The following is an 18,508-nucleotide window of genomic DNA, read 5'->3' as shown; positions in this document are numbered from 1 at the left end:
AACAACTCAATGGTCAGGTCTCATCTCACACAGATGACTGCTGGCCAGCAATGCTGGTGACTTGTTCATGGGGATCACGGAATTAAGGTGGGCCTGGGACTACTGCCAGGTATAATCCAACTTATTTAAATTGGCCATTAAAAGATATACATTATATATATATATATATATATATATATATATATATATATATATATATTTAATATATTTTATTAATTTTTTACAGAGAGGAAGGAAGAGAGATAGAGAGCTAGAAATGTCGATGAGAGAGAAACATCGACCAGCTGCCTCCTGCACACCCCCTGCCGGGGATGTGCCCGCAGCCAAGGTACATGCCCTTGACCGGAATTGAACCCAAGACCTTTCAGTCCGCAGACCGACACCCTACCGCTGAGCCAAACTGGTTTCGGCTATATATATATATATATATATATATATATATATATATATATGTATATATTATTCATTTTTTTACAGAGAGGAAGGGAGAATAGAGAGTTAGAAACATCGATGAGAGAGAAACATCGATCAGCTGCCTCCTGCACATCTCCTACTGGGAACGTGCCCACAACCAAGGTACATGCCCTTGAACAGAATCAACCTGGGACCTTTCAGTCCTCAGGCCGATGCTCTATCCACTGAGCCAAATCAGTCGGGGCTAAATTGGCCTTTTTACACCAGTTACTTCTTTTTTTCTTCCCTCCCTCTTTCCTTCCCATTCATGTTAATCCTCACCCGATGATTTTTTTTTTTTTTTTAGAAATTGATTTGAGAGAGAGAGAGAGAGAAACATCAATGTTAGAAACATAGATTGGCTGCTTTGCACACAAACCCTGACTGGGAATTGAACCCGCAATACAGGTATGTGCTCTGACTTAGAAATCAAACCCGAAACTTTTTGATGTATGGGGCATACAATATAGACAGCATTGTACATTTAGTATGTAAACAGGTATATTTTAGTTTCTCATTCCAAATTGCCTTTGTGCTTTGCTAAGGCCCCAAGTAAGAGAAATATGATACCAGGAATGGACTGCAGCGCACTAAATATAAACCCTGATCAACAAAACATAATTCCACTTAACATCCACATTAAACCTGATGGAGGAGCATGTCCTTGGGAGTGTGGAAGTATAAATCTTTGAAGATGAAAGAGCCTGAGCCAAAGTACAAGGAAAATTTAAATTGAAGATAAACCAGACTGAAAAAAGAATGTTGGTAATCTGAGATTAATTTCAGAAATATACAGTTTGATGAAAAGGATGAGGGCTCGTGTGTGTACAGTAGTTTTATAACTTATAGTTTTTGAAGGTTTCCCCTTCAAAATAAAAAATATATAATGTAAGAGAAGCAAAGGGCCAAAGGATTTGAATAAGTAGAAGAATCCTTATGTTTGGTATGATAAAGTCTAAAAAGGCTCTAGTTTGAAATTCTGTAAAGAGTTTGAAAACATGGGTATACACTGAGTGGCCAGATTATTATGATCTGTGAACACATGAATTTGTGAATGGGTAGGATCCGGTCAGCCTGTCCAGGTGGAGTAGACATTGGTGGTTGGCCAGCCTGCCTGCTGGTCGAAATCCTGGTCAAAGAGACAATTTGAATATTAGCCTTTTATTATATAGGATATGTACTGAATGGCCAGATTATTATGCATTTAGAGATCATAATAATCTGGCCACTTGGTGAATATGTGCCTGTGTATGTGTGCATACACACACACACACACACACACACACACACACACACACCACTTGGTGTATATGTGCCTGTGTATGTGTGCATACACATACACACACACACACACACATATATTTAGATATATACAGATATATACATATATACACACACATATATATACATATACATATACATACATACATACATACATATATATATATATATATATATATATATATATATATATATATATATATGTACTAGAGGCCCAGCGCATGATTAAATCATGCACATGTACAGCCCCCTAGGCCTAGTCTGCCATGAGGGCCATGGCCGCTCCCCCTCAATGCCTCGCATGATCTGTGGATGCTGCCTCCACCCTGCGACGCTCTGCGGACACTCCACAGACACTGCCAGCACCCTGTGACCCTATGTCAACACTGCCAGAGCCCCAGGGGGAGGTAAGGGTTGAGGGGAGGACCAGTGACCGGTCATTGTGGTGTTACGGCCATTGGCCTTTTATAATATAGATGTTTGTACATATAAATGTTGGGTGTCACTATCCTGACTTTATGGCACACTGCCCTACAACTATAGCTGTTTTGAGAATTAAATAAGTTATTATATGTAAAGTGCTCATAATAGTGCCAAACACATAAATGCTAATTAGTGTCAGTATTATTGTTGATATTATGAAATCATCACATGAAAAATGGGAAATTAGCATAGTTTCAAAGTATCTAAAAAAACTGAGGGGTATTTACAAAATAACTGGCCTGTATTTTCAAAATTCCAAGGTTACTGAAAGATAAAGAAAGACTGAGACTCTGAGACATTAGAAAAAAGAGAAGCCATGACAAATAAATGCAATATAGGTTAATGGATTAAATTATGCAACAGAAAAAGATTAGTATAAAAACAAGCAAAACTCAAATAAGGTGGTAAATTAATTAATATTGTATTATAAATTTCCTGGCTTTGGTAGTTGTACTATGCTTATGTAATGTGTTAATGTTAGAGGAAGCTAGATGAAGGGTATATATAAACTCTATGTTGTTTTTGCAACTTTTCTATAAGTCTGAAAATATTTCAAAATAAAAAAATAAATAGACCCAGAAATGAGAGAGATGATGAAACTACCAAGTAAGGACATTTAAGCAGCTATTATAGTTATAATGAAGTATATAAAAGAAAATGAGTATAATGAGAAAAGAAATTGAAAGACATAAAGAAGAACCAAAGGGAAAGATAGACTACAATAGAGTTGTAGTAGGGGACTTTAATACCTCACTAACACCAGGGTGCAAATACTATAAACAAAAAGTAACCAGAGAGAGTTCAAGCCTAAATGACTCACTAGATCAGATGTAATTAATTGACATCTTCAGAACATTCCACCCCAAAGTCACAGAATATACGTTTTTCTCAAGTGCACACAGGTCATTTTCAAAGATAGACCACTGGTGCTCAGTGCCGCCTTTCATGTGGACAATGAGGGTCCCCAGTCTGCTTGGGGGACCAGGTGCACAGCCATCCTGAGTTGGAGAGACGAACTTCCAAGTGCTCTCACCCAGAATCAAAGTTAGGCGGCACAGATGCCCTGAGTGTGCCTGGGGTCTGGTCACGGGAGTGTGCACTGCAGGAAATAAAATCTGTGTCTGTGCACCCAGGCTCAAACCCAGTGCAGCCTCCCTGTGTGGGTGAGGGGTCTGTTCATGGGAGTGCGATCTGCGGGAAACAAGCTCCCCAAGTCTGCATGCCCAGGCTCAAATTCAGCCTCCCTGTGTGGGCAGGAGGCCTGCCTACACGGAGAGGGTGGTGCCACAGCGGGCCAGCAGGGCGGGGGATGGGCTCTGGACTCAAAGGAATCCACACCTGGAGTCCTGGTGTCCCTGGGTCTACAGTGTGGTCACAGGTCTTTTACCCGAGTAGCTATAGGGTTCCGGTTTGCGTCTGAGACCAGACTGGGTGGTGGCAAAGCTAGGTTCCTAGTCTCAAGCAGCTCTGTTCTTCAAGGTGGTGTGGCTTCTGTGCCTGTGGTGTCCTCCTTGGATTGTTTGTGGTGACAGCGGGGTTTTGCCGTCCAAGACTGCCCAGCTTGGCAGCCCCTGGGAGACCTGCAGGATCTGACTCTCTCTCCACACACTCCTCTATCGCTCCCGCACTCTCTCATACACGCTCCTTCCCTACCTTCTTGCCAGTCACCATCCTACTTTTTTCTATTTTCTACAAAGAACATGTTTTCATCATAAAACAGAAAATGCCATTAAACAAAGCCAAAAACTAAAGGCTTTTAAAAAGTAGGTTTTCAGATATCTTTGCTATCTGATTTCTCTCAGTATACTGAAAGCCATATTGCTATGGCTACCATTTGGCAAAGTTGTATAAAATAACAGGCACACACTCAGATATTGTCACATGTCAGTTTATTGAGAAAATTGAGAGCCTAGAGGTTGACTCTAGTCACTTGATTACTTTTCAGTATGTCAAAGAAGACTCCAAAGTCCAAATCCATTTAGTTACACAATTACTTTCCCATATTTTGTTCAGGAACATAAAATTCAAATACAAAGAAATGTTCAAGTGAATCTAAAAACTGCTCTTTTTTTTTATTTCAAAGGATGGTGATTTAGGGTCAGGAAGTACAGCGACATGGGAGAAGGACAAAAGTGGAACATGTAAAAGATAAAACATTTTTGCTGGATTTCATTTTCAGTTTCAAATCTTTTCAACTTTTCTTTTTATTTTTTGCACCAAAAAAGGAATCAATACTTTTCATTCCAGACTTGTCAACTTTAGCCAACGCCTTTTGAGCTGCAGTCATTTTGCTATTTTTCTGTTCACAAAAATAAGAGAAAAATTGTTTCAAATGCAACATTTATAAATCACACATGCAAATCAAACCTCACCATGCATGGCTCAAGATTCATTAAGGGAGGTAAGTAAGCATTTGCTGACATGCTTCATAAGGGAGTGCTAATTTTAAAAAGTTCTGATTTCAATTCAGAATTCAAACCTAAGAGATAAAATGTTAAAAAAAAAAAAAAAGAAAAAAAAAAAAAGAAAAAAGAAAAAAAAGAAAAGGCGGGAGACAAACTGCTGCCTTTCCTGAAGTTTTACTATCGGGGAATAATTCTGGAGGGTGCATTAAGTGCAATAACACAAACAATGGAACTGACACAGGCAGCAATTGCCAGAGAAGGAATTACAGCCTTGTATTACTACATGATGAATAATTCACACCAATTTACCATCTGATTTTATTCAGAGGCTCTAGGGAAAACAAGAACATATATGGTAATAGAAGGAGACTTGTTTTGGGGTGAAGGAGATATTAACCAATGTCACCCCAATAAATTCAATAAAAAATAAATTTAAGAATATGTTACCATATTCAAAAGATTTTAAGAAAATTAATTTTTTTTAATTTAAGAAAATGTTACCATATTCAAAAAATAGCTGGCCTATTTTCCCCTCTAATAACAAAATTCTTTTAAAAAAGCTGATTCTAAATATCTCTGCTATGTAAATTGCTCTCTTTTCCTTGTCACTGGTTTTTTTTTTTGTTTTGTTTTTTTAGTTTTGTTTTCTTTTTGTGACATGTCTAGCAGAAGGTAAATAGCAGCCGATTTTATTTTGACGCATCACTTGTTCAACAGAAGCATAAATAATAGGAATCAGCAAAGAAAAAAAAAAAATCAGCTGCCTTTCTGGGAACTGTGAGACAAAGTTATTGCCAAAGTATCTTTTAGGACACAATACATGATCCCTGAACTTTTGCTTCTTACATTCTGTCACTTATAATTCAGTAGGGTTAGTGTCAGTCTCTGAGATAAGTCACCCCTTGCATTTAACTGACATCCTGTTATCTCACTGGTGCTATGCCCTAGAGCAGCAGTCAACAACCTTTAGGACCTCATGGACCACCCATCGGTTGGCCACTGCTGCCCTAGGAGATACAATGGGCAGTTAAAAGTGTGGGGCAGAAATACTTCTCACAGAGAATCTCAAAAATACCCCTGCTTACAGAAACCATGGAGATCACCAGGTATTTAGCCATATCTTAAATTAGATTATCCCTTGATATCACAAGCTCAGATAAATTATATATACAGAATAAAATTTATTTAAAAACTTTATATTATAAGGGGAGAAAAATATGAAAATCTAAGTGGAAGTTAACTCGATTTTGGGATAGGCAAGGTCTTTCTAAGCATAAAAATAATGAGAAAAATCATAAAGAGTAATTTCTATATTCAATCCTGAGAAAAACTTAAAAACTTTAAAAATGAAAAGGCTGAACACAAATTTGAAAATTCTTGTACCTTCCTTATATGTTATGAAAAGTATGAATAGAACAGGCTCAATTTAGAACAGGCTCTTACAAATGAACAAGGAAAACATTACTATCCTAATATAAAAACAGGCCTAAATGCAAATGGCCAATAAGCATTGAAAAATACAACTAACTTTATAGTTCAAAAAAGGTAGCCTAGCCGAAGCCGGTTTGGCTCAGTGGTAGAGCGTCGGTCTGAGGACTGAAAGGTCCGAGGTTCGATTCCGGTCAGGGGCATGTACCTTGGTTGCGGGCACATCCCCGGTAGGGGGTGTGCAAGAGGCAGCTGATCGATGATTCTCTCTCATCGATGTTTCTGGCTCTCTATCTCTCTCCCTTCCTCTCTGTTAAAAATCAATAAAATATATTAAAAAAAAAATGTAGCCTAACTATACAGGCAAACATTTTTAAGAATAAAAATAATACTCAGTGTTGTCAAGAATGGAAGATGAATACTCATCAGGAATAATGGTTAGGAGTACAAATTTCTACTACATTTTTGGAAAGCATTTTATTTATATCTATACTAATAAAAGGGTAATATGTTAATTAGACCGGGTTGACCAAAAATCTTTCAGTCATCTGGTCCTCCTTCTGGACAAAGCCACGGTGGCAGGGGCTGAGGCAGAGGTGGTTAAAGGCAATCAGGCTGGTAGGGGAGCAGTTAGGGATGATCAGGCTGGCAGGAGACAGTGGTTAGGGACATCCTCCCCTGCCAGCAAAAGAGGGGTTAGGGGCAAGCAGGCAGAGTTAGAAACATCGATGAGAGAGCAACATCGATGAGAGAGAAACATTGACCAGCTGCCTCCTGCACCGCCCTACTGGGAAACAGCCACCACCACAGACTATAGGAAACCATGTTAAATTCACTCAAAGTTGCCGAAACGGGTTTGGTTAAGTGCATAGAGCGACAGCCTGCCGACTGAAAGGTCCCAGGTTTGATTCTGGTCAAGGGCATGTACCTTGGTTCCGGGCACATCCCCAATAGGGGGTGTGCAAGAGGCAGCTGATCAATGTTTCTCTCTCATTGATGTTTCTGGCTCTCTATCCCTCTCCCTTCCTCTCTGTAAAAAATCAATATTTTAAAGAAAATAAAAAATTATAAAATCAGCCCTAGCCAGTTTGGCTTAGTGGATAGAATGTTGACCTGTGGACTGAAGGGTCTTGGGTTTGATTCCAGTCAAGGGCATGTATGTTGTTTCTGGTCAGGGCATGTGCCTGAGGCAACCAATCAATGTACCTCTCACATGATATTTCTCTCTGTCTCTCCCCATCCCTTTCACTCTCTAAAAAAAAATCAATGGAAGATATCCTCGAGTGAGGATTGACAAAAAACAGAAGAATTGTAAAATCACAATAGCATACAATTATGCAGCATCACTCACTGAGTCCAAGTGTATGCCACTATGTCTGGACACACATACCTTTTCAGTCTTCATATCTTTGGTATTAAACTTAGTGTAATCTTCTTTTGCTTCTACGGGCTCATCTGATAACTTTACCTTCTGCAAATGTTAGAGTAGTGAAATGGTGTAAAATGCCACCTTAACACATCAATCAATTTAAAAAGAACCAATGTGGAATTTGGTCCCACACTAAGGCCAAATTAAGCAACTGACCCTGCAAATGGCTTTTTTCTTTAACAAGCTCCTTTACATTTTGCTGATTATCTAGAGAACTAAGCCACACAGCCCTTCTGAGGAACAGTCTTGATAATGGGGGATATAAGTAAGAAAGTCCTAGTCCCAGTCTCTAGGGTATTAATCACATATTTTACATATACTAGGGACAGAGACTGCTGACTTCCAGGAAAGTTTAAGGGGGTGAATGAAGGCACAAAAGCAAAGACTAGAATTTTCTTTAAGGTGGTCAGCTAGAAACTACACTTCATTCACCTCCTGGGCTGGTGTAATGTCCATTTAGAAACAGCACTTATTATCATCTTTATATAGTTTCATGTTGTTACCTCCTTTCAATTCAATAATCTCATTTTATCACGTAAGAACAATTTCACAAAGCAAGCAGTCAGAGGAAGAAGGAAGCACAGAGATGTTAAACAAAAATCTTAAGGCCACTGAGCAGAGGACATAGGGTGAGATTTCAATTTCTGTACAAGTGCTTTTTCCATTAGGCACAATGCAACTAAGTTGACATTTACTTTGTGTTTTCCCCTTTCACATGTGCATTTTGTACCAATGAGTGTGAGAATCTTGTCAAGAGCTAAACTTAGCCTTAATGTTCACATTCTAGAGGAATCATGCCACATTTATTATGTAAAGGGCACATAAGCAGGGCTGATAAGTCTTCAGCATAGAGTATTGATTACACAGAGATCCCAACTCAGAATTTTACAGATCTTCAGGTATAGGGGGAATAAATGGTGAAGAAAAAAATAATCCTATCTACCGTATTTTTCGGACCATAAGACGCACTTTTTTTCCCCCAGAAGCGGGGGGAAAAAGTCCCTGCGTCTTATGGTCCAAATATAGCCTACACATATACTGTAAAAAAAAAGTTTTTTTACTTGCCCAGCTCTGTGTGGTCTCTGTGTGCTTGCCCGGCTCTAAAATGGTTCTAAATGCTGCTGTTTACTTTACAGGGTTGATTACATGTGTTTATGACTGTGATGTTGGGTTTTAATGCACATAAAATATTTTAGGACACTATTTGTTTCAGAATCTTTTTTTCTTCATTTCCCTTCTCTAAAAACTGGTGCGTCTTATGGTCCGGTGCGTCTTATGGTCCGAAAAATACGGCAATAAAAGAGTAATATGCAAATTAACCATCACTCCGATATATCCACAAGCCATGCCCACCAGCCAATCAGGAGCAAATATGCAAATAAACCCAACCAAGATGGCTACGGTCACAGAGAGCAGGAGGGATGCTTGGGTTTTCCCAGCGATGGAGGAAGCCAAGCTTCCTGCCTGCCCTTGCAGGCCTAGGCCTCCACTCAAAGCTACAAAGTTTCAATGACAGAAGATACATAAATCCAAACAGAAATGGCTGCCACCACGGAACAAGCAGAAGGCTTGGCTCTGCTCCAGGCTACAAAGTTTCAATTGTGGAAGATAGATAAACCCCAGATACCAGGACCTCCACTTGGGTCGTCAAGGGGTGTGGCTGGCCTGCAAACCACTATAGGCCCCTAGCCCAGTCTGCCCCACACCCCAAGGGAACCTTTACCCTAATCTGGGACATCCTTCAGGGCAAACCAGCCAGCCCCCACCAGTGCACCAGGCCTCTCTCCTATGTAATAAAAGAGTAACATGCAGATAGACCATCACTCCAATACACAAGGCGGCTGCCCCTATGTGGTCAAAGATCCTACCCCCATGTAGACACAAGATGGCCAGCAGGGGAGGGTAGTTGGGAGGGACCAGACTTGCAAGGGAGTGCAGTTGGGGGCAATCAAGCCTACAGGGGAGGGCAGTTAAGGGTGACCAAGCTGGCAGAGGAGGAAAGTTGGGGTGACCAGGCCTGCATGGAAGGGAGTTAGGAGGGAACCAGGCCTGCAGAGGAGAGCAGTTGGGGAACCAGGCCTGCAGGGGAAGGCAGTTAGGGACAAACAGGCTGGCAGGGAAGTGGTTAGGGGGTGACCAGGCTGGCAAGCAGAAGCGGTTAGGGGCAATCAGGAAGGCAGGCAGGCAAGCAGTTGGGAGCCAGCCATCTTGGATTGTGAGAGGGATGTCCGACTACCCTCTAAACGGGCAGTTGGACATCCCTCGAGGGGTCCCAGATTGGAGAGAGTGCAGGCTGGGCTGACAGACCTCCCCACCCCCGTGCATGAATTCCATGCACCGGGCCTGTAGTAATAAAATAAAGAAAAGAAAAAAATTTTTTGAAGATCTTCAAGCTCTTTGTAGACACCAGGTTGACAAGACCCAATATGGATCCACCCTAGGAAATACATATTTATTCCCAGCATCACTCTTCGCACCCCAGCTTTTGCTAAACACAGAACTGGGAGGGCATTAAAAGATGCCACAACCCATATATATCAGGGGATAAAACAACATCCTTGAAATTCTTCACTGGAACTAACAGAGGGGCATCTGGGAATATGTCACATAATGGGGAAAAGCTCTTGACCACAACCTCTAGGAAATGAATCTTCAAAAGAAAAAAACTTTTCTTCAAAAGAAAAAGTTTATCATGTATGAACTATGTACCAGCAAAGTGAATGTAAGTGATCAAGCAACATTCTTAAGAATACATGTTTCTACTAAAATTAAGACGTGTTTAGGTGATGCACATTTTATCTTCAACTGGGAGAGTAGAATGCATAGGTGATGATGAAGGCTATAATAGTTTCACAATGAAAAAAATTTAAGATTCTGAGGATGTTTGCTTTTCTCCTATGGCAAAATGTTCTAATACGGGTGATGTCATAAACATATGGGCTTACTTGCTTTTCACTGATAATTCAAATAAAAATGGCAAGACATTTAGATGACAGATATTTCCTTATAAATATTAAAAATATAAAAAGATAACTGACTTGTTTAGGTGCTTTATCAGCTCTCTATCATACAAGACACCAGTTGTAAGTACTTACGACAAAGAAAATGGTGATAGTCTCTGCACATAGCTAGGTTTCATGTTATTCCCAGCACATTGTTGAATATATTGAAAAACCAAACAAATCCATAATTGTTGTACTGACTTATTTTTGTTGTCGTTGTTATTTAAAAGACTGGATGGAGTTGAGTGGTTGCAACAGAGATCATTTGCTTCATGAAGCCTAAAATACTAACTGGCCTCTAGATTTCGGGATTGTTTCAGAAAAAAAAAAAAGTGACTCAGAAAGATGTATACACGTTGGTAACAAACTGTCTGACTAAATGGGTACAGCTCTGGGAGAAAAGAGCAAAGGGCAGAGGACCACCAGAATTAATGCTAGGATGGGTTGGTCTTATCATTCTTACAAATGATTTGCAAGAAGAAACAGGAACATCTCCAAATCCACTGATTGCCTTAGGCTCTGCTAGCTGACAGTGTTAATTAAAAAAAATGGGAGAGGATGGGGGCTGGAAGCTAAGGTTCAACAGAGGCACACATATGATAGTAAGAAAGTAATGCAAAACATGGCTCCATGCTATCGATTACACCACAGATACAAAGATATCTATGAGCCATTAGAATGTATTTTCTGAAAACAATATACTAAATTACCATAAAAAAAATAAAAATCAATAAAATCCTGGACAGGAAAGCTAGCAGAAGACATTGTCCTATGCTTGTTTCAAATGTGGTTCTTCACCCAGTGCAGTCTGCACTGTGCACACGGGAGCCCCAGGAAGACACAATAGAGGAGGAGACCTCGAAAAGCAGCTAAAATAACTCAGGAGGCCAGGCTGAAATTTAAGAGAAGCAGGATGCCAAGACCTAAATTGAGGCTTTGTAAAATACTGTCCACGGGCCAAATCCAGCTGGCCACCTGCTTTCATTAGTGACGTTTTCTGGAACACAGCGCACTGGTTCACCATGAATTGTATGTGGCTGTCTTTGCACCTTTAACAGCGGAGTGGCGTAGCTGTGACAGAGATCACCTGCTTCATGAAGCCTAAAATACTAACTAAATACAGACTTAGACTTTACTGGATAAGTTTGCTGACTCCTCGCCAAAATCATAAATGAAGAAATTACAAACAGCTTTCATTTTGGAAATTAAAACAAGAAAACATAAAACTGGATCTAAGAAGAGTAAACTTATGAAACATATCACCCTAGACAGAATCAAAGGCTAAAAGCTTCAAGAATAGGTTCAGAGCCATTCATAAATAATCTCTTAGTTACCAAAAAAGATGGATATTTCCGGGAAAGATATATTCTTAGTTTTGGAGAAAAAGAAATAAGAAAGACACCAACACACCTGTCCTCTCAGTTAGACAATTATGTCAATGACCCCTAGCACCATTTTCAGACAGTGACCACTGGACTGAAGTGTGGTTTGACTTCTGTCCAATGCTATTCCCCCAGAGAGTGAAAGATAAACCTCCTTTGATAATCGGCTGAAAATGGCCCACAACTCCCACTGATGTACTGTAAATTTTCCATCCTTTCTAAAAATCAAAGTAATAAATGTTTTTATAGCTACTACTACCTCCAAACAGGACATGATACAAAAAAGTCCTGAGAATGTTGGCAACTTGAAGGCAGGGAAAAAGGAAAGTTGTTCAACATCCACAGTATGTCACTTTACGGCATTTGCTATTTTGCTGGCAAGAGAACGGCCCCAGTGACAGACTGGCATGTGTGTCTACTGCCCTGTCTCAGAGGTCAGGCCGGACTGGATGCCACAGTGTGCCACCCAGTGTGGTGTGTGACTGACTTCTCTACTCTCCAATCCGGAGACAAACACAGCTGCGGCCCACAGTGCAGAGGAGCTAGGGGTGGCAGTTTGAGAACATCTGAAAAAGGGAAAGGCTTTCCACTAACAGATAAATATTATACATAAACTGGAGGCTTGGTGCACAAAATTCGTGCATGGAGGGGGAGGTCCCCTCAGCCCAGCCTGCACCCTCTCCACCGGGACCCCGTGGGGGATGTCTGACTGCCATAATCCTGGACCGCTGGCTCCTAATTGCTCACCTGCCTGTCTACCTGGTCACCCCTAACTGCCCCCCCTGCCAACCTGATCACCCCTCAATGCCTCTGTGTGCTGGCCTGATCACCCCTAACTGCCCCCCACTGTGGGCTAGGTCACTCGCAACTGCCCCCTTCCTGCCAGTCTGGTACTCCTAACTGCCCCACCCCCTGCCAGCCTGGTCGGCCCCAACTACCCCTCTCTGCCAGCCTGGTTGACCCTAACTGCCCCCCCTGCCAGCCTAATTGCCCTAAACTGCCCCTCCCCCTGCTGGCCTGGTTGCCCCCAACTGCACCACCCCTACTAACCTGGTCACCCCTCATGATCCCCTGCAGGCCTGGTCACCCCATGCAGCCTTCATGTTCAGTCATTTGTTTGTCCCTCACTAACCCCCTGTGGCCTGGTTGCCCCACGCAGCCTGCTTATTCAGTCATTTCATCGTTCCTCAAGCCGGCCCCCAGTGGCTGGGTAGCTGACATCCGAGGCTTGCCTGTGCTTTGGGCTGGCCTTGGGTGGATGGGGGACTGAGAGGACTGGGGACTCCAGAGTCAGGTGTGCAGAGCAGCTGGACCCGCCTGAGGGTGGGCCTTGCTGTGCCACGCACCTGTTGCCTCGGCAGGGCAGAGGGGACTGGGGCTGCCATCTTGTGGCTGTGGGTGCCACCATCTTTGAGGGCATGGCAGTCAATTAGTATATTCCTTCCTTATTGGCTGTGGGCTCTGCCATCTTTGCAATGGCATGAGGGTCAATTAGCATATTCCCTCTTTATTAGATAGGACATCTACTATATTTTTATATAGGTATCTGGCTAACCAACTCTTATTTGAGTTTTGACAGTACGTTATTATTCAGGTAAAATCTATAAAAAAAAAAAAATTTTTTTTGGCGAGCCTAGTACAATCTTTATTCCGCTTAACATCACTCCATGAAAGATAGATTTAGAATGCTTTAAAATACCAGGTGTACCTGTTAATAATGTGGATTTTTTTCAATAGATGGAGTTACACATATGTTGATATATATGTGATTTGATATGTATGCTATTTTGTTGTATTGGCAGGAAGCTTCAAAACTTAATATGTCAAATTTGCTGAAGGTGTGAACATCACAGATGTTTTTACAATTAAAAATGTTGAATTTCATGCCAAAAAAAGAGCATTTGCAGGAAGTTTTAATTTATTATTTTATTTTGAAGAAAAGTGCTGCTGAAAGTTATCATATATAATACTTTGGGAAGCTAATGGTGAACATGCTCCTTCTCAAAATACTTGTGAATGCTGGTTTAAATGCTTTAAAAGTGATGATTTTGATGTGAAGACTAAGAATGTCCAGGTCAACAGAAAAAGTTTGAAGACTAGCAATTACAAGCATTAATGGATGAAGATGGGTCTGCAAACAATTTCCAATTGTTTACAAGCAATGGGAAAGATTTTAAAGGAAGGAAAATGGGTCCCACATCAACTGAACAAAAGGCAAATGGAAAACCGAAAAGTCATCAGTAAAATGTCGCTTCAAGGGCACGAAATAAAGTATTTTTTGCATAGAATTGTGACTGGTGATGAAAAGTGGATTTATTTTGAGAATCCCAAATGCACAAAATAATGGGTTGATCCAGGTCAACCATCAATATTGACTGCAAGGCCAAAATGCTTGGGAAAGAAGACAATGCTCTGCGTTTGGTGGGATCAGGAAGGTGTGATGTATTATGAGCTGTGAAACCGATCACTACTGACAAAATAATCAATTTGAACCAAGCTTAGATCGTGAAATGACCAGAATGTGCCAGAAGACACGGCAAAGTAATTTTGCTTCATGATGATGCACTATCACACACTTCAAAACCAGTTAAAGACACTTAAAAGATCTTGCCCAGGAAGTATTAACCCACCCACTGTATTCACCAGACCTTGCTCCTTCAGATTACCACTTGTTCTGATCGATGGCACACACACTTTCTGAGCAGCACTTCAAAACGTATGAAGAAGTGGAAAATTGGGTCTCTGAATGGTTTGCTTCAAAACAAGAAAAGTTCTATTGGGACGGGATCTATAAATTACCTGAAAGATGTGTAGCTAGTGATGGACATTACTTTGAATAAAGCACTTTTGATGTTTCTCTTGAAATTATCATGTTTTCTTTGATTACAAATTCTGCACTATTAACCGGTAAGCCTGGTAAACTACAGCAAAGTAAATGTATGTGGTAAAAGTAAAACATTTTTCCAAGTTCTCCAAGATATCTTAGTCATAGCTTCTTACCTTTGATGGAGGTTTTGGCAGCGAAGCTGAATATTCTGGAAGCCTACAGAGTGAAAAATAAGATTTCTAGTCTTGGTTTTTCATAGATAAGCAAACAGAAAAGCTGGGCCTATTTAAGATTCAGTAAGTCTTCTTTCTTCTGACAGCTTCACCTCTATATACTTTAATGTACAATCAATGCAGTGTAAAGAATGAAATTTATCTAAATGAATAAATCTTTGCCCTAGCTGGTTTGGCCCAGTGAATAGAGCATTGGCCTGCAGACTGGAAGGTCCCGGGTTCGATTCCAGTATCACGGTTGCAGGCTCCTCCCTGGCCCAGGCCCTGGTCAAGGCACATACAGGAGGCAATCAATGTGTTTCTCTCACATCAATATTTTTCTCTTTCTTTCCCTCTCTCTCCCACTCTATCTAAAAACCAATGGAAAAATATCCTTGGGTGAAGATTAAAAAATAATAATAATAATAATAATAATAATAATAATAAATAAATTACAAAACTTAAATCAATCAATAAATCTTCATTTCACAGATTCCTTGTATTGGAATTGTCTGAACTAAAAAATAAAATTAGAACTCACTTGTTGAAATCAAATTGCTTTTCTTTCGCCTCCATAAATTTGCATTTTTGGCATTGTAGTATTTCTTTTTCATAAATAATGAATCTAGCACATATTTAAAAGTTAAAATTATATTAACCGTTGACAAAAAGCCATACAAAATTTGCCTTTTTTCCACCAGAGAGAAGTTTAATTGACATATATTTCTCCCTAAATCTTAACTTAAAAATTTTAGTTGAAAGAAAGGAATGTGAAATATAATGGAGTACAAAAACATAAGGAATATAACTAGATAAGGAGCGACTAAGTAAAATAGGGAAATATTAAACAGAAGAATATGGTTATCGACTTAAAGCAGGCTTTCAACACATTTAACCACCACAAAAAAACAACTTCTGCTAGTTGTTTTTTTAAAATAGGACAATTTAAATTTAAATTTGCTAAAAACAGCAACTATATCTATTAAAAAGTCACTTATCTTCATATATGGGAGGAAAATGTAATTAATTATAGGAATGAGAAAGTACATTAACTCATCACACACATGAAATCTGAAAAACAATTACCTAAACCTAGGGAAAAAAACATGTTTTTTAAAGGTAAAGTCTTATATTATAAAGGAACATAAATGAAGTCATTCATAAACCCTTCTGTCCTTAAAGACACAAGACTCTATTTTTTCCTTTTCTGGATTCCAAGTACTGGGTATAATAAAGTTACTCAGTGAACATCTTATTTTTTAGTTCAGACAATTCCAATTTCAACATCTAATGAAAATGGTACAAATCTTTAATGTAACTTTCAAAAATATTCTACACACCACCTATTTTCTTTGCCACTTTTATTTCTATTAAAATGATCAAAAGAACCACACTTATTAAGTCTAAGAAGGAATAAAATTGTAACATAGTTCACTGTCTAAAATCACACCAACCCATAATTCCAATTCTGACACATGTTTTCCCAATTAGTATCCACTAAATCAATTCATTTTAATCAAGGAATGTCCATTAAAAATCAACTCCAAACCAGAGAGTTTATGACATAATTCTATGACAAAATTATCTCTTATCAGAAACAGTGATATGATAAACCATAAAGAAATAATATTTCTGGAACACCAAGAAGTGAAAAGGTACTTCTTAATTATGATTGAAGATGAACAATACTCACTTTAAATATTTAGATAGGTCATCACTTAATTCTTTAGTGATGTAATCAGATATCAGGCCATGGGCATAACGAATATAGTCCTCTGAAAGAAACAGAAGCATAAAAAAAAATTATAGTAATAATTATGAAAGATTTAAAGCCAAATTGATCAGAGTTCAAATTCTTACTCTTTCTGGCCTTAAAAACTCAAGCTTCTCACCTGTTTCCTTATATGTAAAATGGGGATGTCAGAGTAGTGAGGTGATATGATGGATGAATATATAAGATATCCAAGATATGATCATGTAATATAAGTACAACACAGTAGATGTCCACTAAATTACAGATAAAACCCAAATTCTGGGTTGTTTTCATAGTTGAGGCCCTTGAATACAAATAAAGTTTAAAAATAAGCTATAACAATATGATTTTGTTGCCCAACTGCCCTCCCCTGCAGGCCTGGTCCCCCCAAATTGCCCTACTCTGACAACCATCTTGTAGCGGTCATCTTGTGTCCACATGGGGGCGGCCATCTTTGAGCACATGGGGGTGGCTATCTTGTGTGCTAGGAGTGATGGTCAATTTGCATACTATTTCTTTATTATACACTGAGCCAGACCCGGTTTGGCTCAGTGGATAGAGCGTTGGCCTGCGGACTGAAAGGTCCCAGGTTCAATTCCGGTCAAAGGGCATGTACATTGGTTGTGGGCACATCCCCAGTAGGGGGTGTGCAAGAGGCAGCTGATCGATGATTCTCTCTCATCTATGTTTCGAACTCTCTATCCCTCTCTCTTCCTCTCTGTAAAAATCAATAAAATATATTAAAAAAAATATTATACACTGAGTGGTCAGGTTATTATGATCTCTGAATGCATAATAATCTGGCCACTCAGAGTGTGTGTGTGTGTGTGTGTGTGTGTGTGGGGTATGTATGTGTGGGTATGTGTGTATATATATTAGAGGCTCAGTACATGAATTTGTGCATGGGTAGGGTCTGGCCAGCCTGGCCAGGGGGAGGGGACATGGACGGTTGGCTGGCCTGCCTGCTGGTCAAACTACTGGTCAAGGGGACAATTTGCATATTAGCCTTTTATTATATAGGCTATACACTGAGTGGCCAGATTATTATGCGTTCAGAGATAATAATAATCTGGCCGCTCAGTGTAAAGAATATTCTTCCAACCTAATAAAATGCAAAAGACAAACAAACAAACAAAAACTAAACTCAGCAGATTGATTTTAAAGCATTTGGATCCTTGGCACTGAGTGTTAATTAAATGCAGTTACATAAGACAATAAAATCTGTTTTAAAGCCTTGTTCCTTAATTTAGTATTTTATACGAGGTATAATAAAATTTAACCATAAGATGGAATAATCACATTGGGATATAAACTATCAATATCCAGGTTTATTGCTAAGACATTTATTAGCTTCTTTTTTTCTTTCTCTTCTACCTTCAAGTTAAGGTAACAATTTGCCTCAGTATTTGTTAGAAAGTGTCTGCTTCTTGAATCACCTGATCTCAAAAAGTCTTCAGTAAGATATTTTTACTGCTAAGGTAGAAATGGAACACTTCTCAAAATGTGCTCATGATTCTGAGCTAGCAATTATTCAATGAGTCATGAATGGACAAAGCAATTTTAAAAATGTCATCATATCCTTTGTTTGCTTCTTCTGGTAGCACATTAAGCTAAAGATCTTGAAAAAGGAACTAGCACAAAGAGTGGCTGGGAGACTAAATTGCAATATATTCTTATACTTACTAGTAGAGATTAATAAAAACACTGTACTGGGAGCAGACGACCTGGCCTCCTAGCAAAGATGGTGACCTGGAATAGCCGTCCACTTCTGAGACTACAAATTCTCATTTTGTATTTATTTATTTTTTTTAATCTTTATTGTTGAAAGTATTACATATGTTCCCTTACTCTCC

At 39.5% G+C, this 18,508-nt stretch overlaps 1 protein-coding gene across 4 annotated transcripts in view; it reads right to left on the bottom strand.

Annotated features, from left to right (window-relative positions):
• RNASEH2B (ribonuclease H2 subunit B) overlaps nt 1-18,508 on the bottom strand; it is a 66,190-nt gene that overhangs the window by 4,472 nt on the left and 43,210 nt on the right. The window contains exons 8-11 of one of the 4 annotated variants that reach the window (XM_084879473.1): nt 16,596-16,677; nt 14,864-14,906; nt 7,441-7,521; nt 4,090-4,516 (exon numbers count right to left, since the gene is read on the bottom strand). In XM_084879473.1, coding sequence (XP_084735599.1) covers nt 4,409-4,516; nt 7,441-7,521; nt 14,864-14,906; nt 16,596-16,677 — 314 coding nt within the window. In that variant the 3' untranslated portion in view covers nt 4,090-4,408. Of the gene's footprint in view, nt 1-4,089; nt 4,517-7,440; nt 9,823-14,863; nt 14,907-16,595; nt 16,678-18,508 lie in introns of those variants that run through there. The other 3 variants (XM_084879475.1, XM_084879474.1, XM_084879476.1) reach the window with 3 other exon arrangements.

This window comes from Pipistrellus hanaki (genome assembly GCF_964339955.1).
Source record: "Pipistrellus hanaki genome assembly, chromosome: 3".
NCBI lineage: Eukaryota > Metazoa > Chordata > Mammalia > Chiroptera > Vespertilionidae > Pipistrellus > Pipistrellus hanaki.
The sequence above is the reverse complement of the archived record's forward strand: the minus strand, read 5'-3'. Positions and strand labels throughout refer to the sequence as shown.